Source organism: Mus caroli, unplaced genomic scaffold (assembly GCF_978045245.1).
Source record: "Mus caroli unplaced genomic scaffold, Mus_caroli_1 scaffold_1, whole genome shotgun sequence".
NCBI classification, from domain to species: domain Eukaryota; kingdom Metazoa; phylum Chordata; class Mammalia; order Rodentia; family Muridae; genus Mus; species Mus caroli.
This window is the reverse complement of record NW_028227256.1, coordinates 179,578,077-179,600,540: the sequence shown is the minus strand read 5'-3', so window position 1 is coordinate 179,600,540 and position 22,464 is coordinate 179,578,077. Positions and strand designations below refer to the sequence as shown.

The 22,464-nt window shown below is 45.1% G+C and overlaps 1 protein-coding gene across 1 annotated transcript in view; it reads right to left on the bottom strand.

Moving 5' to 3' along the window:
* Positions 1 to 22,464, bottom strand: part of Dnah14 (dynein axonemal heavy chain 14) — a 258,755-nt gene that overhangs the window by 68,930 nt on the left and 167,361 nt on the right. The window contains exons 53-57 of the mRNA XM_021185047.2: positions 12,537 to 12,704; positions 11,600 to 11,692; positions 4,946 to 5,143; positions 3,508 to 3,669; positions 679 to 867 (exon numbers count right to left, since the gene is read on the bottom strand). Of these exons, the coding sequence (XP_021040706.1) occupies positions 679 to 867; positions 3,508 to 3,669; positions 4,946 to 5,143; positions 11,600 to 11,692; positions 12,537 to 12,704 (810 nt within the window). The remainder of the gene's footprint in view (positions 1 to 678; positions 868 to 3,507; positions 3,670 to 4,945; positions 5,144 to 11,599; positions 11,693 to 12,536; positions 12,705 to 22,464) is intronic.

The following is a 22,464-nucleotide window of genomic DNA, read 5'->3' as shown; positions in this document are numbered from 1 at the left end:
TCTGTGTAGCCCTGGCTGTCCTGGGACTCCCTCTGTAGAGCAGGCTGGCCTCGAACTCAGAGATCCACCTGCCTCTGCCTCCCGAGTGCTAGGATTAAAGGTGTGTGCTACCATTGCCTGGCAAGTTATTTTTTATGTGTATGGGTGTTTTGCCTACACATATGTCTATGTACCATGGTGTGCAGTATCCATAGAAGCCAGAAGACACTGGATTCTCTGGCTTCATCTGGAGTTACAGATGGTTGTGAGCGTCTACATGGGTGCTGGGACTCAAACCCAGGTACTCTGCAAGAGCAGCCCATGCTTTTAACCACTGAGTCATCTCACCAGCACTAGTTGCCAAAAACAATTTTAAAGAGAAATACTCAGAAGATTCCAGAATTCTCACGAAAGGAGCTACTGTACAAAATGGTAACAAAGGTGACCCCAGGTGTATACAGCCTTGAGCAAGGTGGGGTAGGAGGCAGGACAAACATGGATATTGTGAAGAGTTAGGATGAAAAGCAAGTATCACACAGCCTGACTCAGAGACCCCTCTGTTCGATTATCTACCCCCCCCCACTTCTGACTGTCCCCCATACTGCCTCCCCTCCCCTGCCCTTGCCTCGGCTGCTCAGGCACAGTTCACCTGCCGTATGTAAGCATAAACCACAGCCTTTACTTGCTCTAGCTGCTCACCTCTTTGTCCTCTACTTTCAGCTTTTCTTTTAGATAGGAATTGGCCACAACAAGGAGGGCCTCGTCGGGCCACCGCTGGAACCAGTCGATGGTGCAGGAACTGATCATGGAGGGGTAAACTCGACAGTTATGGCGGAAGTTAGGTCCCGTGGTACTTATCATACAGACATGCAGATTTTTAGATACTCTCTGAAATCGAGGAACATACGTGCTGTTAAAATGTAATTCCCTACTTTGAGAGAGATACTATATTGGAAATTCCATTTAAAGCTTGTCTCGGCTGTTTCCTAAATGGATATACTCTTAAGAGACTGAGTGTGTGCTGTCTGCCACCAGCAGGGCTCTTCCAGGGCGCAGGGACCCACAGAGCCCTTCTGCCCCATTTGACTGTGCCTGCTATGTCTGGATGGTGGGCCCAACATCAACTCGTGTATGTGTGTGTGTGTGTGAGAGAGAGAGAGAGACAGAGAGAGAGAGAGAGAGAGAGAGAGAGAGAGAGAGAGAGAGAACGGTGAGTCTACTGCTTAACTTCCCCTGAGGTGGTATGCCTTCAATAACTTACAGAAACTCAGAGTATGAAAGCAGTCAGACTAATTAGAGCTGAAGAGGGAAAGGAGAGATGGTAGGCAGAGTATCTTAGAGCTGGCAGGTTATGACAAGGCAGTGGGAGCTAATGTGTAGGTCTTAGGCTAACCACCAGTTTCTTTTTTCTTTCTTTCTATGGTTAAGGTAACTATTAATTTCATTCAAAACTAGATTTGGCAGCATGCCGCTTTGCATGTTGGGCAAGTCTCTCTGTGCCAGGAGCAATCCAATGTCCTGGCATGAGAGTACAGACACTAGACTGGTGCTGAAATCTGTCTGTGAGACTCAATTGATCGTAAGATTGCACTCAGCGGCTGTGGCCGAGTCCTTGGCAGGACTGGCTGCAGGACACAGATCACTTTCCTTCTGTTTCCATGGGCCACTTGACAACAATACACAGAGCTAGCGTGGTCTCAGCAGACAGCACACTTCCCTTAGCTCAGAGTCCAACAGGTAGAAACCATTGACATCTCTGGGTAACAAGCAACTGTTTGCCACGGAAGTATGGTAAAGCTGAAAACCGGAAGGGCTGCAGGGCTTCCAGGCATCTACTCATCTTGTTTGTCTCCCTCAAACATCTGGATTCTAGCTCTGGGATCTAAAAAATGGATGCTCTTTTTAAACTCACTGAATGAACTAAAGGAATTAGATACGACTTGAAGATCATGTACAGGATTATAAATATAAATTTACCATGACTGTGGGGCAGTGGGCTATGCACAGACAGTCTGGTCTCCAGTCGAGCTGAGGTGTGGAACCCAGGGACCAGGTGGTGATAATTCACCTACATGGGACGGCAGGCGGTCCCTCATGTCTCCTGGAACCCTGGCTCCAGTCAAAGTTACCACCCCCACAGCCTCCAAAGGAGAGACATGACTTTTAGTCATGTACACAATGTCCCAAGCTTCTGACCCTCAGGCTAGACTCCTCCCAGTTACCTAGCAACAACAAGATAACAACCCACCATAAGAGGGGCTGCTTGGAATTCAACGGGTGGATACTTCATTCCTCCTTAAAATAGGGAACAAAATACCCATGAAAAGTGTTACAGAGACAAAGTTTGGAGCTAAGACAAAAGGATGGACTATCCAGAGACTAACCCACCTGGGGATCCATCCCATAATCAGCCACCAAGCCCAGACACTATTGCATATGCCAGCAAGATTTTGCTGAAGGGACCCTGGTATAGCTGTCTCTTGTGAGGCTATGCCAGTGCCTGGCAAATACAGAAATGGATGCTCACAGTCATCTATAAGATGGAACACAGGGCCCCCAATGGAGAAGCTAGAGAAAGCACACAAGGAGCTGAAGGGGTGTGCAACCCTATAGGTGGAACAACAATATGAACTAACCAGTACCCCCAGAGCTCGTGTCTCTAGCTGCATATGAAGCAGAAGATGGTCTAGTCGTCCATCACTGGGAAGAGAGGCCCCTTCGTCTTGCAAACTTTATATGCCCCAGTACAGGGGAATGCCAGGGCCAAGAAGCAGGAGTGGGTGGGTAGGGGAGCAGGGCGAGGGGATGGTATAGGGAACTTCTAGGATAGCATTTGAAATGTAAATAAAGAAAATATCTAATAATAAAAAAAAGAGGGGCTGCTTGGCCCCACCTTACTCTCTCCTCTCCTCATCCTCTCACTCTCTTACTCTCTCTCCTCTCACTCTCTTACTCTTTCCCTTTCCTCTCTCTCTCTAACCTCTTACTCTAGCCTTTCCTCTCTCTCTCCTTCTTCTCCTTCTCTCCTCTTGGCCATGGCCATTTTCTCTCTCTTTTACCTTCTCTCTTTCCCCCTGCCTTTCTAAATAAAACTCTAAAAACATAGACTGTCTCTGTTCATCAAGTCCCACTGTGCTTGACAATGAGACAGGCTTTCCTCTAATGAGCCACTTCTAATCTCCCGATGGAAGGGCCTTCCTGTGCTCCAGTTAAGGCCTGGACTAAGGACTCTCGCCTACATGGGAACCTCTCTCCCTCTGCCCTCTCTCCCATAACTCTGGGGCCGAGGGTGTCACCCCAGGGACCTTGGTATCAGGGGCTTCCCCTTGTCCAGCCCCCATTGAGTGGGATCAGTGGCTTAGATGCCCACCCGGAGCCAAGTGGAAAGCATCAGGCAGACCTCCCAAGTCTGCCTGACCAGAGCACAAGAGGTCTGGCCAGATGTGGGCTCTTTCCCTCCCCCTCTTCCCCTACACCCCCCTTTGCCTACACATGACAACTTGATAAAATCAAGACACAAAACAGTACCCTTTGGAATAATGAGAGTAAATATTTTCTATCTTCTATGCAAGTCGACTGCTCGGCAAAGGTTCCGACTCTCATAATGATCGAATCCAGCTCCTCATTTTCAAACATATTAGAAATCTTTCCTGCATTGATAATGTAGTTCAAATCTTCCAGAAATGACACCTTCAGGGAAACATACATTAACCAGGAGTGAATAAATCATACACTCTATGTTAAACAGATCAAGAAAGTAACCAATACTACTTAGGATTAAAAGAAACCAAACAAGCCTGACATCTTGTTTTGTTTTGTTTTTTTTGTTTTTCGAGACAGGGTTTCTCTTTATAGCTCTGGCTGGCCTGGAACTCACTCTGTAGACCAGGCTGGCCTCGAACTCAGAAATCCGCCTCAAGCCTGACATCTTAATCCAAACTCACCGGAATAAGCTTCATCTGCCCACCCATCAATTCAAACATGGCAGGGAGACAGGGATACTTGGTACCCAGTGGATACCATGCACTCGGGCACACGGCAGCGAAGCAGTCAGGGACCTTGTTTCAAGCAGTTAAAAGAAACCTTAATATGCCCACATCTGCTTCTGACCAGAGGAAAAGCAAGAAATCGCTTGGTGGAGGTATTATTTTAATTTAAACTAGTCTCTTTCTTTCTCTCCCTTTCTCTCCACTAACTTTCATCTCAGCCTTTGGCCTGAGACGGTTTTCCAGAAAACCATCGATGACATTGGGATGGTAGGCACCGTGCATGGTAGAAACAGCATCTCTTGCAACTAGAAAGAAAGGCTGTTTGTTGATAAGCCTCAAGCAGATCTGTAGGGCAGAATGTTCAGATTTGGGGAAGGAAGAAAACACAGAAAAGGCAGACCATTTAGACTTTTATCTAGTAAATAGAGAGCTGGAATTAGGAGAAAAAGCAGGACAGGGTTTTAAATAATATTTGTAAGTGTATTTTGTCAGAATACAAGTCACATACAACATCCCTGGACACAATTTGTGCAGAGTAGTGGGGCAGCTTTTGCTTGCAAGTAAACAACAATCATGTAAGGAAAACCCCGATGGTGATGGATAGAGGAGAGGAACGCCAGGTACCCTAAGCTGCTCCAGCAGCATAGACTACACACACATCTGTGGAGCAGAGGACAGGAGGAGTTCTGATATGAGGCGCCTGGTTTTGCTTCAAGGAGTAATTACTTCTAATTGGTTGACTAAGATGGAAATGACAAAGATGGGAAAGACTTGTGCTGTTTGTCAACTCAGAACGGCAGTGTGACTGCAGAAACTGCCTGTGGGCTCTGACAGGATGAGCAGAGAGAATCTAGAGGGCTGAATCGGTGAGTGAGCAGGAAAACACACACAAATATGAACCCTCTAGGGTGGGGGTCGGGCACCAGCACCAGCATCACCTCCATCAAATAATAGAGGCATGGGGGGCATGTACGTACGTGCTCTTCTTGTAAGTTGGTCACCATGACAACCGTGGGGGTCTCTTCCAAGCCTGTTTGAATAAACACCTTTTTAAACATTTCTTTGAACTCCGAGATGGCGTAGTTGTGAGAGATAGGCACTTTGCATACTTTGTATTCTGCCAAGTAGCAGGCTATGGTTGCATATGTTTCCTTCCCGCAGCCGTCAATTCCCAGCTTGACAAGAGAAAGAGGTAAATGCTTGATTCATGTGTCCTGGCCTTCGGAATTTAGGTCAGTGCAACACTACTTGTTCGACAAGGACAAGGCTCTAAGTTCTATTCCCAGGGCACACAAATAAACACCCACAAAAACAAAGGAAGCAATTCCTATGTACTTTTTGGGAATTGATTAATAAGTGTTAGTATAAGTAATAATATAATGAAAACAAATAATAAAAATATAATATAGAGTATTTTGATAGGGATATTCACAGTCAGCATATCTCAGGCTATAAGACAATTATCTACATTTGATACCTTATTTTAAAATATATGAAATTTTATTGTACTTATAACCTGGAAAATAGCACGAATTGACTCATAAACCAATAGTGTGTCATTATCCATATCTGATGCTTCATCCATAAGACACTCGGAAGGTGTTTCTTTTAGGCAATAATGTTCTTCAGCAATGATGAAGTTATCTTACACATACATCTGTGAACACTGAGCTGAGGACGTAGTGTGATGCCTGCTTTCCGGACGTGCACCAAGCCATGGGCTGATCCCCCACAGCACACAAAATAGGGCAAGGTGGCATAGTCCTGTGACCCCAGAACTTGAGAGGTAGAGGAAGGAGGATCATAAGGCCAATGTCGACTGAGGCTACAAAGGGTGTTCAAGGCTGGCCTGGGATATGTAAGAAAGACCCTGTCTTAAAAAGATCAAAATTGCAAACATCAAGGTTCAGTCTTTAGCTGTGAAGCCCTGTGGTTTTGACACATATATAGTATAGTGAATTAATGATTCACATATGATTCCCTCTTTAGCAAGTGCTCGGCAACCAACCATCAATCCCTAACATCCCTATGGTTCTGTCCCCTCACCCGCAACCTCTGAAATGCCAGGGGCCAGTCAGTCCTGGCAACGGCCAGGTCCTGAGAGGAGCTAAGGAGTCAGTGATGGAGGGGTGAGCTGGGCACTGAGTGAGGGGAACCTTGTATCCTGACTGCATGGCAGTCAGAGTGCTTCTTGATTTATACAGAACTCTGTAGGCAGGGATAGATTCATGTTCCAAATCATAGATGGTATCATTTTCTGAACACGTGCTTTAACTTCCCCTTGGTCATAAGTTTAGTCATCACTGATAAACATGACAGACAGAATTATGTTTGCATCTTCTTCCCTCATCAGCCCCATAACCCAAGACTCTTGTGGTCTTAAGGGCACTAGACAGAGAGAAAACCTTCAAGCCAGCCTGGACAGATTGCCATGTCCCAAGCAAGGGATTTATCAGCTTTTAACGGTTAGAGAGCTAATTGTCATTAGGCCCACGAAAAATCTTCAGGCTCAGGCTGCTGCAGTTATTTTTAATTTCTGCCATAGTATAATGTTTGTATTTTATAATCTCTGAAGAATTTATTTATATGTCTAATATTGGTGTTCTTTTGCTCCTCGGTCATACACCGCAGTGACCCCACATGAGCTAACTTTTCTAAAAAGGGAGGTCTTAGACTTTGTTCTTTTCTCATTTCTCTGCAGGTTTGAATCCTTGTGCAGGGCAGAGGTGACCCCAGCCAGTCTAAGTTTGCTGCTTTAATTTTCCTTGGGGGGTCACGTCACATGAGGCCCCCAGTCTTATATGCCACACAATTGCCTGAGTGTCTAGTAAAAAGAGGCTTCTGACCTGACCTGCTGCTGACTTTGCTAGCCCAGCAAACCCTGTTTACCTTTCTAAGTTGATTTTGCTCTGATTATCTTCTCCCTGAGTAAACCCAGGGACCGGTGGATGTCCCAAGAATATCTTGAAGTCAGAGCCTCATAAGGAGATCTCTGAGTCATAACCTCCAGGGTGAGAGGAAGACCTTCAAGTAAGGCCAGATAAGGATATCTCCTTAAAAGAGGGAGGGGTGGTATGCTCAGGACTTTCCTGAGAAAGCCTAGAAGCAGTACTCCTGGGAGAAGGTGTAAATGATTCATTAAGAAAAATATTTCTATCAATCTAGTATCCCAAGTTGTACAAATATTAAGAGACTCCAGGCAGGCAACACGTGGAGATCAAGACCAGAAGTGGAAGACTGCTTCCATTAGATATGGCCATGCAACTGAATCAGGATGGAATTGGAATGCTGTAAGTATATCTTTTCCCACATGACCTTATCTCTCACTGCTTCATGGCTTGCGTGTTGGAGAGGTTGGGTGGGTGTTGGTGTGAGTTCATGGCTGCATGTGAGTGGACAGGCTCCTATGCTTGCAGGAGCCATGCACCTTCATTTTTTAAACATCGGATATTTATTTATTTACATTTCAAATGTTACCCTCTTCCCAGTTTCCCCTCTGCAAACCTCTGACCCCTTCCCTTCCCCCTGCTTCTCTGAGGGTGCTCCCCCACCCATCCACTCCTGCCTCACTGCCCTAACATTTCTTTACTCGGGGACATCGAGCCATCACAGGACCAAGGGCCTCCCCTCCCATTGATGCCAGAGAAGGCCACTTCAGCTCCTTCAGTCTTTCCCCTAACTTCTCCACTGGGCTCCCTGTGCTCAGTCCAGATATTGACTGGCCCTTTAAGTTGGGAATCCTCACTCTCTTCTATACCTATTATCCTTAGGTTTCTTCTTCTCATTGTGTCCTGGATTTCCTGGATGTTTTGGGTTAGGAGCTTTTTGCATTTTGCATTTTCTTTGACTGTTGTGTCAATGTTTTCTATGGTATCTTCTGCACCTCAGATTCTCTCTTCTGTCTCTTGTATTCTGTTGCTGATGCTTGGGTCTATGACTCCTGATTTCTTTCCTAGGTTTTCTATCTCCAGGGTTGTCTCCCTTTGTGATTTCTTTATTGTTTCTGTTTCCATTTTTAGATCTTGGATGATTTTGTTCAATTCATTTACCTGTTTGTTTGTGTTTTCCTGTAATTCTTTAGGGGATTTTTATGTTTCTTCTTTAAGGGCTTCTACCTGTTTACCTGTATTCTCTTGTATTTCTTTAAAGGAGTTATTTATGTCCTTCTTAAAGTCCTCTATCATCATCATGAGATGTGATTTTTAAATTAGAGTATTGCTTTTCTGTGTGTTGGGGTATCCAGGGCTTGCTGTGGTGGGTGAGCTGGGTTCTGATGATGCCAATTAGCCTTGGTTTCTCTTGCTTATGTTCTTGCCCTTGTTTCTAGCCATCTGGTTATCTCTGGTGTTAGCTTGTCCTGTTGACTCTGTGGCTTATCCTTCCTGTAAACCTGTATGTCAGTACTCCTTGGAGATCAGTTGTCTCTGGGAGGAATTTGGGTATGGAGAGCTGTGGCACAGGGTCGGCTCCAGGTTGCAGACAGAAACCAGAAGGATCCTGTCCCCAGTTGTTCCTTGCTTCCTATGTCCTGATGGCTCTGGGAGGGTCCCTCTTGGGCCAGGAATTTGAGCAGAAGTGGTGGTCTCACCTGTGCTCTCAGGTGTGTCAGCACTCTAGGGAGACCAGCTCTCTTCTGACAGGATGTGTGTATGGCGAGCTGTGGCACAGGGTCAGCTCCAGGCACAGACGGACTCCACCTTCATTTTTGAGACAGGTTCTTTTACTGGGAACTGGGAATTGCTGATCTAGATAGCCTGGCTAGTCAGCAAGCCTGCGTTCAGTGTTTTACACGGCTGCTGGTGATCAAATTCTTTATGCTTCTGCAGCACACGGTTTAGTGACACAGCCATGGTCTAGTCTCAGCTTACTTATTTTATCTCTGAACATTATTCTACAGTACAAGTTATCACACGCTTGTTGTGGTTCATTTTGGTAACCTTTAGGCTTTGGCCATTATGAGTAAAGTTGTTTTATCATTCATGGGCAAGATCACGTGTGGCTATAAAATTTCTAGTATGGAGGAGCATGCTTGCAGGATCATATATCCAGGCTATGTTTAGCTTTGTAAGACATTGCTAAGCCATCTCTCAGAAGTAACTGTGCCACGTGCATCCCTACCAACAGAACCCCCCGCCCTCCCCCCGGCGATTGCTGTGACTGCTCCTTAGGATTCTGGTTCACTTCATGCTCAGGTGCTGCTATTACCACAGGTTGGTTTCCTCCGTGAGAACGGATTCTGAGGATGTTTTCTTGAGGTCCTGTGAAGCATCTGTTCATTTTCAACTGGGCTGTTGGCCCTTGTGGCTTTCTTCAAGTAAGATTAGGTAGAATTATAAATAAAAACACTTGCATATATATATATATATATATTTTTTTTTTCCATTCTGAATCTGCCCTCTATCTATTTCCCAACTCTCCGGCATGCTGTTTAGCCTCCTCTGAGTCTAGAATCATGAGCTGAATAAGTCTAGGTAGCTTTATGTTTCCCAGACACAAATATTTTGCTATAGCTACTCAAAATGGACTAGAGTCTTTGTCTAGCCTTGGTGTTGGTGTTGCTAGACAGAAAGAGAAGTTGGAGATTAATCCCTCTATTTTCTCAAAGAGTCTGTGAAATGTTGGAATAAACCCTTCCTTAAACAGCTGTTAGAATTCCCCAGTGAAGCTGTTTGACTTTGAGATTTTCTTGTGGGAAGTTTCAGAATTTTTAGCTAGATTCCTTTATTTGTGACCTTAGAACCACGAAGACTTTCAAGTTCTTCAATTTTTCTTAGTGTCTGTGAGAATTCTCAACCTGGCAAGACCTAGAATCGTCTGGGAGACAGGCCTCTGGGCAAGCTTGTGAGGGAATTCTCTTGGTTACACTAATTGATAAAGAAAACTCATCTGGCTGAGATCCTGGCCTGTGTAAACGGAGAAAGGAAATGGAGCGGTGAGCATCATCCTCTTCTTCTGAGGGTGGAGTCATGTGAGCTGCTGCTTCGGGCTCCTGCTGCCTTGAAATTCCTGCTGGGATGAACTGTCTCCGCACTGCAAGCCCACAGGAAACCTTTCTCCTTGAAAGCTGAAGTTGCTCTTGTCTGGGTTTCTTTATCACAGCAACAGGAGAAGAAGCGGAGACGATCCCTATGTAGGAAAACGCCTGTTCGTGTAAGCGATCTAACCGACTATTTGCGGAGGACCCCTTATCGCTGTAACGGCAGTACTGACTTGACTACTGGTTTTAATAACGTGAGTCTCATCTCACGGCACCGAGACTCAGAAGATTTTCTTGATCCTCTAGAGAAGCAACTTTTAGGTTTATTAAAATCCTCACTTGTTTTTCTGTTGCTTCTTTTCTACTCCATTAAATACCATCGTCGTCGTCGTCATTATTACTTGCCTGGGGTTTGATTACCTTTTGTTTCTGTAGTTTCTTTCCTTTTTGTAGTCTACGCTATTGGTTTAAAGTCCTTCTTTTTTTGTATAAGCATTTAGACCTATAGATTTCCTATGGATATTCCTTTAGACATTTATTGTAATTGCTTTCTTTTTTCCAAGGTATTTTCTAATTTGCCGATTTTCAAAATTTATCAGATCTACAGTCACCTTGGAGACAAATGCCAGGGCATGTCTGTGAGGATTTCTAGATCAGGCTAATTGATTTGAGAAGACGGACCATGGTGGGTGTCACCAACCCACAGGCCACAGTCCCAGGCCACACAGATGGAAAGCCTCATGCAATGCCACGCTTAGAAGGGACACAACGTCAAGACAACAGCCGAGTGGGGGACAGATTTACTTTGTACTGTGTTACAGATAACATGTCCATGTGCCAACTTCTTTTTCTACCTTCTCATTCCAAACTTTCCTTTTAATTTTGTCATTAATGTCTTTTTAAGAAAGATTGGTTAAGTAAAAATCTAGCTGTTCTGCATGGGAGATAAAGTCCTTTTTTAAAAAATAGTTATAAATAAAATAGAAATAAATGGTACCCATAAATAACAAATTAAATAATGTGTTTATATAACTGGCTAAATATTATGGATTAAAATTGTTTTATTACATTTATTTTATGTGTGTGTGTTTATGCACATACACACATGAGTATAGAGGTTCGCAGGAGTAAGTTTTCCTTCTCCCATGTGAGTCCTCAGATCACACGCACGTTATATGCGTGCTGGCTTAATAGTGTGGATTTTATTTAGCTTTTCAAAACCTTTTCTCTCTTCTAAGTCTTTGGAAGTTTAAATTAGCTGTCTTGAATTCTCTTAAGAGACAAATCTTTGTGCAGTGGTTCTTATTTCTAAATCAATATCCAAGTTGATGTACTATTTTTGAAGTCAGGATCCACCTGTGTAGATAGCAGATTAACACTAAGATACATCACACGAGGTGGGGAGCACATCTGTTTTCGTCATATCAAGGGCCTTTCCCCAAACAGATAACATGTCCATGTGCCAACTTTTTTTTTTTTTTTTTGCAAACAATGAAGACTAAGATCCTGCTCTATGACTCTATTATTATTAATTATTATTATTAGGGATTTTCATAATTTACAGAAGAATACAGCTTCTGTATGCTGATTGTATTGGACTTTCTGAATTATCATTTTGCAACCTTAAAAACATTTGAATTACTTAAATTCCTACCAGTAACATGTGACTCCCTGACTGTCGAAGGGCCCTGGTAGTTCTTGTAATATGATCTATAGCTTCCTTGAAGAATACAACTGAATGAGACATCTGGCAAAAGAAATATAGCAAATAAACAAATTACAGGTGTAGAAAAGTCAGACATGCACTAAGGTTTTACATATAAGGAAATGGGAATGGGAGCAACTCTTTTTAGTAGCATGACAACCTAGAGCCAGTTTCTACCAACATTTAGAGAAAACACATTTTTTCATGAGACATCACTCATCCCTTGGCTAATATTCTGGTGAGCAGACCTGGGGTTGGAAGAACAGGATGAAGAGCAGGGGAGTGGGTTCCAGGTTGCTCTTCTGTTGCTCCGAGTTGACAGCAGATGGGGAGTAGATGACACTCAGGAAATTGCTTGTGGTATCTGATTTGACAGGCACCTCTGTGTCTGAGTATCTCTGCTCATTACAGCAGTGGAAGAAGAAGAGAGCCACAGCCATCGTGTGTCTCTTACTCTGAACCCTGTTCATATGCTCTCTTGCATTTTTATTTTTTTAATGGTTTTTCGAGACAGGGTTTCTCTGTATAGCCCTGGCTGTCCTGGAACTCACTTTGTAGACCAGGCTGGCCTTGAACTCAGAAATCCACCTGCCTCTGCCTCCCAAGTGCTGGGAGCGCCTGGTGCTCTCTTGAATTCTTAACTCCATTAACTCCACACAGTTCCCTACACCCTTTCCTTGGAGTCAGATGCTACTGAGACAAAGAACAGCGAGGAGAGCAAAGAACATACTTCCAATGTTTCCCCTTTGAAGCCAGAGGAAATGTTCTCCCTTCCCCACCTCAGATATGCACACTTTAAAATATGTGTTCTGTATTTATACATGTACACACATGTGGGCATATGCATGTTTAACATTCTTCAGGCTTTCATGGGATGTGTCTTTACCTCCAGAGATGATGAACCCAATTTCTGTTGGAATTTGGTAAGGATGCTCAAAAGTTCATTGTAGTTATCGGTGTTCTGGTAGACCCTTTTCCGGTGAGGCCTGTTTATATCCATGAAGTCCACAAATAGGACTGGCTTGTTCATCAGACTCTCGTGACTCCAGTAAATCTATTGTGAAACAAGAATTCAATGAGTATTCAATCACTATTCCAATTCCATTGTCTTTACATTGAAATCCCATCTTTTACTAAGACCACAGTCTATCTGTCATAGAAGTTTCTGGTGGCGCAACCTCAGATTCAGGCTCTTAACCCATTTGTGTGTGTGTGCTTGTGTGTGTTTCTTTGAGCAGACACACTTGTAACCCTCTCCTCAAAATAGCATTTAAAAAAATGCTTCTAATAAAATACACTGTTACAAAGGAAGCCAAGAATATTGAAATAGAGTTGTGCCCATGAACTGTCCTCAGAGTTCTGAACTTGGGCCGAGGGTGCTGCGGTTGGAGTCAGGTGCCCTGTGGCTCCACTGGCAATCTGGGAGGGTGACTCTCCCTCATTGGCTGTCAGCGACCACCCCAGGCTGTGGCTTTGCACAGCTGCATTCCTCTTTGCATGCTTTTGGCTCTCTTTCATACCAAGGTGACAAACTCTCTCCTATTTCTCATCATTATCCTTTTCTCTAAAACCAGCCAGAATCGATGATTCTTTCCCCACTCATTCACTGCATGGCTGTATACAGTGGTTGGCAGACCACCAACATGCTCTCCTGTGGCTTCTGGTTTAAGGTGGCCATGGGCAGTCTCCACCCATTCCAATACTCCTTAGCATGTGCCTTGCTTGCTGTCTAGACCTGGACGTTCCTAATGGACATTCAGGAGTCACTTGCTTAACCACTAATGGCTAAGAGGCTATATGACACCAGATGTCCTGTGTTTGAGTGATGATGTCACTTGACCAGCTGGTAACTGTGTGTAACCTTACTTACAGTGCTCTACACTGTTGGTCAAGTGAGGATAATAACAGGGCCTCCATCGCAGAGGTGTTATGAATGAATATTAAAGAAGGATGGATGCATCAAGCTCTTGAGTCAGCACCTCATGCATTGAGCCCCCTGTTTAATTAGAGTCACATTTCACTTTCCTAGAAAGGCAACTGAGTGATGCTCATGGCAATAATTCATGTCCTTGTGTCCATGAGGACAGTTTGATGTGGTCTTTAATTTGGGGAATACTGGCTTCCTCTGCCACCCATGGGCTGATGGTTGCTAAGGGAAATCTGGTTCCCATGAACTCGCTCCCTCATCAAGCACTGCCTTTGTATCTGCTCCTCAGTATTGTGAGATGTGAAAGCAGACTTGTGTGTGGCGCTTACAGGACAGCCAGGAGTCCTCCCAGGGTGGGAGTAATGAGCTTTCTTCTGATTTTCATTTTGTTAGTCTGTCTATCCCTTCACCCATTCTTTTAAAAACAAAACATTCTTATTACATGTGGGGCGGGGGGAACATGTGACATCAGCGGAAGACTTGTTGGGGGCGGGTTTCTCTCCTTCCACCTTTACGTGGTGGTTCTGGGGCTAGAACTCAGGTTGTCAGGTTTGCAGGACAAACACTCATCTGCTGAGCCGGCTGGTCAGCCCCATGCCTTTCTTCCTTCTTTACTCGTTCAACCTAGATATATTTGTTGAATGCTTATATTAAACTGAATTCCAGAGATTTATCAAGAAATAAATCAGTGATTCTGTCCTCATGAAGCATGTAGACTGAAAAGAGCTAAGACAGGTCTGTGATAGGAAAGTCCAACAGTCTTACAACATACAAAGAAGCCTCTAGAAGGAGGCTGGCACTGGCCAGAAAAGGTTACCAAAATGTGGAAAGCCGCTCCCACATTCGCCATTACAAGATGGCACATGAGCTGGGTGTTTGAACAAGTAAAAAGGCTTACTGCACATGTCTCTGGATAGTCCCTGTCCTCGAGGACATACACCCGTTAAGTACGTTATCTGGTCCGTTTGGAAATGGCCCTGTGAGGATGCGCCACGTCAGAGGCGGGACAAAAATTCTATATAAGGCACAGGGCTGGGTTCCTCAGAGTCTTCGCATCCGTGTGTAAGCTTATGCTCTCCCTCTCAAGATGCATTAAAGCTTGGCTGCAGAAGGATCCTACTTGTGTGCCGTGTCGTTCTTGCTGGTCGAGTCGGATGCGCGCAAGAAGTGGTGCCGAAAACCCGGGACTTCGAGACATCGTTTGCACCACCGGAGACCCCTCAGCGTTGAGGTGGATTCAGAACTGCAGTGGACTCCGCCCGGAGAGGTGTGTCGGATTTTTTTCTAATCTTGGTCTTCAACTGTCTCCACCTTGGGAGGGTTTGCCCGAGGCGGCGGTGTTAGTGATCGGAGTCTTCTTCCTTTTCTTCCTGGTGTTGTATTGTTGAGGGTTGCGGATAAGTCCGACGTAGATAAGCGGCCCTGCGACCGTTGACATTTCGGCCGTTGATCTCCTGTCAGATCTCCTGTCAGACGGACGTAGATAAGCCGCGAGGAGGTAGAAATCTGCCGTGCTACGTAAGTCGGGTGTAGATAAACCGCAGGCACCATCCACAATGGGTTCGTCCCAATCTGTGGTTCAAGCCCTTGATAACCTTCTTAAACAAAGGGACATTAAGATTGCACCCTGCACACTTAAAAATTTTGTGAAGGAAGTTGACCGTGTGGCGCCATGGTACGCCTGCTCCGGATCACTTTCCCGCGCCTCGTGGAAAAAATTGGGAAAAGATCTAGATAGAAAACTGTTAGAGAACGATCTTCGCCCTGGGACCAAGGCTATTTGGAAGATGGTTAATAACTGTCTAGAGGATGAAACCTGCGGACCAGTAAGACAGGAAGGCCAGCACGCGTTAGAATCAGTCCAAGATAGCATGTCAGAAACCGAGCGGAGTGAGAGGTTGGGTGCTCGAGCACATACAAAAGGGATATCCAAGAAAAGAGAAAAGGGACCCCCCGGAAAAGGTAAAAAAGGGGGAGAGAAGCCTGATCAACCTATAAGGTTGGATCACCCTTCTAATGATGATAAGAAAAAAGGGGAGAGTATCTACCCAGTAAGGGAACTTCAAGAACTGAAAATTAGCTCAAGTTCGAGCGACGAACTTGACTCCTCTGAGGAAGAGGACTTAGAGGAAACTGCAGCTAGATATGAAGAAGAGAGGTATCACCCTGATGAAAGGATCCCAAGGTATAAAAATAAAAAACAGCCCCGACTCCAACAACGCATGCAGCTTACCCCTACTGCCCCCCACCCCTTATGGGGCACGACCCGCATCTTCTTCACTTCTTTCTGAAAAAACCCGCCATAAAGTGACACAAGCCTTCCCCGTTTTCGATAATGGGGAAGGAGGTAGGGTTTATGCACCCGTAGAATACAATCAAATTAAGGAACTTGCAGAGTCGGTAAGGAAATATGGGGTGACGGGGAGCTTTACATTGATGCAACTAGATAGATTGGCCATAAATCCGCTCACTCCTTCAGATTGGCAGATGATTACCAAAGCTGTTTTACCAACCATGGGACAGTATATGGAATGGAAAGCCCTATGGCATGAGGCAGCCCAAAATCTAGCTAGGTTTAATGCGGCAGCACTCACCCCGGAACAACGCGATTGGACCTTCGACCTGTTAACAGGGCAGGGCCTGTATGCGGCTGATCAAAACAACTATGCATGGGGAGCTTATGCGCAAGTTGCACATTCTGCTATTAGGGCATGGAAAGCTCTATCAAACAAGGGTGAGGCCAATCAACAATTATCAAAAATTATTCAGGGCCCCCAAGAGCCCTTCTCCAATTTTGTGGCAAGAATGACAGAAGCGGCTGAGAGAATTTTTGGGGACTCTGAGGCCGCAAACCCCTTAATAGAACAGTTAATTTTTGAACAAGCCACACAGGAGTGCCGAGCAGCTATCGCCCCTAGAAAGAGCAAAGGCTTACAGGATTGGCTTAGAGTTTGCCGTGAGTTGGGGGGACCCCTTACTAATGCAGGCCTGGCGGCTGCAATTCTTCAGTCGCAAAAGCAAGCAACAGGACAAAAGGGACATAAAACATGTTATAATTGTGGCAAGCCTGGCCATCTCAAAAGAGACTGCAGGGCCCCTCCTCGTGAGAGGAGGGTCCTTACCCTATGTACCAAGTGCAGTAAGGGTTATCATAGGGCAGATCAATGTCGGTCTGTCAGAGATATCAATGGCAGGCTACTTGCATCACAGAAGGCTAATGATACTAAGGAGTTTCCTCGTGTAACAAAAAACGGGAAACCGGGCCCCCGGTCCCAGGGCCCCCAAAGATATGGGAACCGATTTGTCAGGACCCAGGAAGCAACCAGAGAGGAGGCCCAGGAAGACCCTCAAGGGTGGACCTGCGTGCCGCCACCGACTTCCTACTAATGCCCCAAATGAACATTCAACCGGTCCCGGTGGAGTCTGTATTATCTTTGCCCCCGGGGACCATGGGCCTTATTCTTGGTCGAGGTTCGCTCACCTTACAAGGCTTGGTGGTACACCCAGGAGTGGTGGATCGCCAACACTCTCCTGAGATTCAAGTCCTATGTTCCAGCCCTCGGGGCGTCTTCTCTATTAACAAAGGGAACAGGATTGCCCAGCTATTGCTCCTCCCTGATAATGCCAGAGAGGAGCCTGTGGGACAGGATGTGAAGAAAATGGGTTCCTCTGGAAGTGATTCGGCCTACTTAGTGGTATCGTTAAATAGCAGACCTAAGCTCCGCCTTAAGATAAATGGGAAAGAATTCAAGGGCATTCTAGATACCGGAGCAGATAAAAGTATAATTTCCACACATTGGTGGCCCAAAACTTGGCCCACCACAGAATCATCTCATTTGTTACAAGGTCTGGGATACCAATTCTGTCTCACTATAAGTTCTGTTGCTTTAACCTGGAGATCCCCTGAAGGTCAGCAGGGAAAATTTGTACCCTATGTGCTCCCGCTCCCGGTTAACCTCTGGGGAAGGGATATCATGCAACACATGAGTCTCGTCTTGTCTAATGAGACAGTTTCCTTAGAAGGCAACTATTCAGATAGAGCAAAGTATATCATGACCAAGATGGGTTATAGAGATGGGGAGGGACTGGGTGCACAAGGACAGGGACGAATAACGCCTATTGCACCAAAGGAAAATTATAGAAAACAGGGACTGGGTTTTTCCTAGGGGCCGCTGAGATAGCACAACCTATACCATGGAAAACAGAGGACCCGGTGTGGGTTCCTCAGTGGCCTTTATCCTCTGAAAAATTAGAGGCAGTAACACAATTAATAAAAGAACAGTTAAATTTAGGACACATCGAGCCGTCTGTCTCTCCTTGGAATACTCCCATATTTGTTATTAAAAATAAATCTGGAAAATGGAGGTTGCTTCATGATTTAAGGGCCATTAATGCACAAATGAAGTTATTTGGCCCCATGCAACGTGGTTTGCCGGCGTTATCTGCCCTGCCACGAAAATGAAATTTAATTATTATAGATATTAAGGATTGCTTTTTTTTTATACAATTATGCCCTGAGGATAGGCCTCGTTTTGCCTTCACAGTTCCCTCATTCAATCAGATGGAACCAGATAGAAAATATCAATTGAAAGTTTTGCCCCAGGGCATGTCCAATAGTCCCACCATGTGTCAGCTTTATGTACAAAGGGCTCTTAGCCCAATAAAGGAACAATTTCCTTCTTTAATTTTAATGCATTATATGGATGATGTTCTTTTGTGTCACAAAGACCTGAGCCTATTAAAAAGGGCATACCCCTGTTTGTTGGACACTCTTCAACAGTGGGGTTTGCAAATAGCTGCAGAAAAGGTGCAGGTTTCTGATACAGGACAGTTTCTAGGGTCGATAATTACCCCAGACAGGATTGCACCCCAGAAAATAGAAATACGGAGGGACCATCTTCATACTTTAAATGATTTTCAAAAGTTGCTGGGAGATATTAATTGGCTTAGACCCTTTTTGAAAATCCCCTCGGTGGAGTTGAAACCTTTATTTGAAATATTGGAAGGGGATTCTCATATTTCCTCCCCTAGAGCCCTTACTCCAGCTGCTGACCAGGTGTTGCGAGCAGTTGAGGGGGCTTTGCAGGAGGCCCAATTGCATCGCATTAATGATACTCAACCTTTTGATTTGTGTGTTTTTAAGACAACCCAATTGCCGACTGCAGTTTTATGGCAGGGTGGACCTCTACTGTGGGTCCACCCAAATGCTTCCCCTGCTAAAATAATAGAATGGTATCCTAATGCAGTTGCACAGCTTGCCGTTAGGGGTCTGAAAGCAGCTATTACCCACTTTGGAAAAAACCCAGATACCCTAATTGTGCCTTACACCGCTGTACAAGTTCAAACTCTGGCAGCCACCTCCAATGACTGGGCAGTCTTGGTTACCTCCTTTGAAGGACAGATAGATAATCATTATCCCAAGCATCCCATCTTACAGTTTGCCCAGAATCAGCCAGTTGTGTTTCCACGTGTGACATCTAAATCCCCACTTGAAGATGGGGCCGTGGTATATACTGATGGGTCAAAAACCGGCATAGGTGCCTATGTCCACAATGGGGAGGTCACCTCTAAACAGTTTGGTGAGAATTCTCCTCAAGTAGTGGAGTGTCTTGTGGTCCTGGAGGTTTTAAAAACCTTTTCAGGAGCCCTTAATATTGTGTCTGACTCTCATTATGTGGTTAATGCTGTAAATCTTTTAGAAGTGGCTGGGGTGATTAGGTCATCTAGCAAGGTTGCCCATATTTTTCAGCAAATACAGCTAGTCCTGTTAACCAGAAAATTTCCAGTCTATATTACTCGTGTCAGGGCCCACTCTGGCCTGCCTGGGCCCATGGCTCAGGGAAATGATATGGCAGACAAAGCTACAAAAATGGTGGCTGCAGCTTTATCGTCTCCAATAGAAGCTGCCAGGAGGTTTCACAACAAATTTCATGTGACGGCTGAAACTCTGCATCGTAGCTTCTCCTTGACAAGAAAGGAGGCCCGTGACATTGTCATTCAGTGTCAAAACTGTTGTGAGTTTCTGCCAGTCCCCCACGTAGGAATTAACCCACGTGGCATTCGACCCCTACAGGTCTGGCAGATGGACGTTACCCATGTCCCCTCCTTTGACAAACTTTAGTACCTCCACGTGTCCATTGACACGTGCTCGGGTATCATGTCTGCTTCTCCCCTAACTGGAGAAAAGGCCTCACATGTGATTCAACATTGCTTTGAGGCATGGAGTGCTTGGGGGAAACCCAAACTCCTTAAGACTGATAATGGCCCAGCTTATACATCTCAAAAATTTCAACAGTTCTGCTGTAAGATGGACGTGACCCACTTGACTGGACTTCCATACAACCCTCAAGGGCAGCGTATTGTTGAGCGGGCGCACCGCACCCTCAAATCCTATCTAATAAAACAGAAAGGGGGAGTTGAGGAGGCTCTACCCCGAGTACCAAGAGTGTCTGTGTCTATGGCACTCTTTACACTCAATTTTTAAAATCTTGATGCTCATGGCCATACTGCGGCTGAACGTCATTACTCAGAGCCAGATAGGCCCAAAGAAAGGGTTAAATGGAAAGATGTTTTGAATAACAAATGGAAGGGCCCGGATCCCATATTGATCAGATCCAGGGGAGCAGTATGTGTCTTTCCACAGGATGAAGCCAACCCTTTTTGGATCCCTGCCCGCCTTACAAGAACAATCCATCAGGCGGAAGAAGAACCCATTGCGACGGAGCTGGACATGGATGATCCTACTTCTGGAAATGATGACACTGGGAGGAACTCAAAGATCAGGGAGTAACCCACATCAGATCTATAATGTGACTTGGACTAGTTCTAATTTGTTAACAGGAGTTGTTGCTAATAAGACTGTTTTGCAGGGTGCCCTAAAAGAGGCTTTTCCAACCCTTTATGTAGATTTGTGTGATCTGGTTGGTAATGAATGGGATCCCTCTGATCATGATCCATCTGGAGATTATGGATGCCAATATATTAATCAAAGAGAATTTACCAGAGAATTTGACATCTATGTTTGCCCTGGTCATAAGGTGTCACCTCATTGTGGGGGTCCGGCAGAGGGCTATAGTAAAGTATGGGGGTGTGAGACTACGGGGCATGCCTATTGGAATCCCTCATCTACATGGGATTTCATTACTGTTAAGAGAGGAAATACACCTGGCTATATTTATGGGGGGAGAGGAAAATGGAAATGCACAAAGGATGGAAGGAGGGTTGATTGTGGCCCCTGCTATGATTCTTTAAAAACTAGCCATATCGGAGCCACCCCTGGGGGCCGATGTAATCCATTGGTGATTACCTTTACTGAGGCAGGAAAGAAAGCTAACTGGGATGGCCCAAAAAGTTGGGGTCTGAGATTGTACCGTACCGGTCATGATCCGGTCGCCATTTTTTCTATAAGTAGAACTTATACAAATATATCTTCTCATTCCCAGTCCTCTGGCTATCTTGTCCCGCCAGAAGGGACTTATTGGGCCTGTAGTGCTGGCCTTACCCCCTGCGTTTCCCTTGCTACCTTAAATTTTACCAGTATTTTTTGTGTTATGGTAACCCTATGGCCTAGGATTATTTATCATCCCATAAGTCATGTTGTGGAAGCCTATGAGAATGCCGGCCCCCGACGTCTTAAGAGAGATCCCGCCTCTATTATCTTAGCTGTGTTATTGGGAGGCCTGGCCACAGGCGGCATCACTGCTGGTATAGGCACAGGGGCGGTAGCGCTTAATAATATTCATCAGCTTAAAATTTTGCAACAAGCTATGCATGAGGATATAAAGGAAGTTGAAAAATCAATTACTAATTTAGAGACGAGTTTATCCTCTTTGGAAGTGTGCCGCCCTAAAAGAAGAATGCTGTTTCTGGGTCGATAAGACCGGATTAGTGCGATACAGCATGGCAAAATTGAGAACTCGCCTTGCACAGAGACAAAAAATCTTTGATGCCGATAAAGGATGGTTTGAGGGCTGGTTCAGTCAGTCCCCCTGGATGACAACTTTGATTTCCACACTCGTGGGATCAGTTGTGATGCTTCTTTTGATACTTATGATAGGATCTTGCCTGTTTAAAAAGGTGGTGTCTCTCCTGCGGGAACGTGTACAAGTGCTTGAGATAATGGCTATGTATTAACGCCTTTAAATGATGCTGTTTTATTTGTTGCTAAAATAGGATTGCTGCCTATGAGAGAGAGGATATTAAGAATAACCAGCATTGATTGCGAAATTGCTTGAGGCTGCAGAAACCTGGAATTACCTCAGAATGAAGACAGGAAAAACGAAGAAAGGGATTGTGGGAGGCAGGGTGGATTGAATAGGATTGTCCCGGTGGTTGAGCGTGGCCAATACTCACAGGGCATTCAAAATTTCAAGATTTGTCAGGAAAGAAAGAAAGATATTATTACCATATCTTATGAGGCTTGGATGGGTACCTTCTAGAGAAGTGTGGAGCCGAACTTGGACCCAGTATGTATAGTAAAAGGTCGCTGGCCACTCAGCTCTTGCACCCCACGAGGCTAGTCTCATTGCACGGGACAGAGTGAGTGCGCTTCAGCAGCCCAAGGAGAGTTGCGAGGCTAAGCACTGCAGTGGAAGGGGCAAAGCGGCTGTTAAAACCTCTTCCAGGAGGGCATGTCATCTATACGAAGGTTATATGTCCAAGTTTCCTTCTCCCAGGAAAAACGACATAGGGTCAGGCCAGGGTTCCTCTGGGCGAAGAGTCTAAGAGGAGGACCCTGTGTAAGACCTATCTTGCACACTGGGAATTTGACCTCCACCCTCACTCTCGATCGCTTGGGTGGCCTTAAAATTAAAACAAAAGGAGGAGATGTGGAAAGCCGCTCCCACATTCGCCATTACAAGATGGCACATGAGCTGGGTGTTTGAAC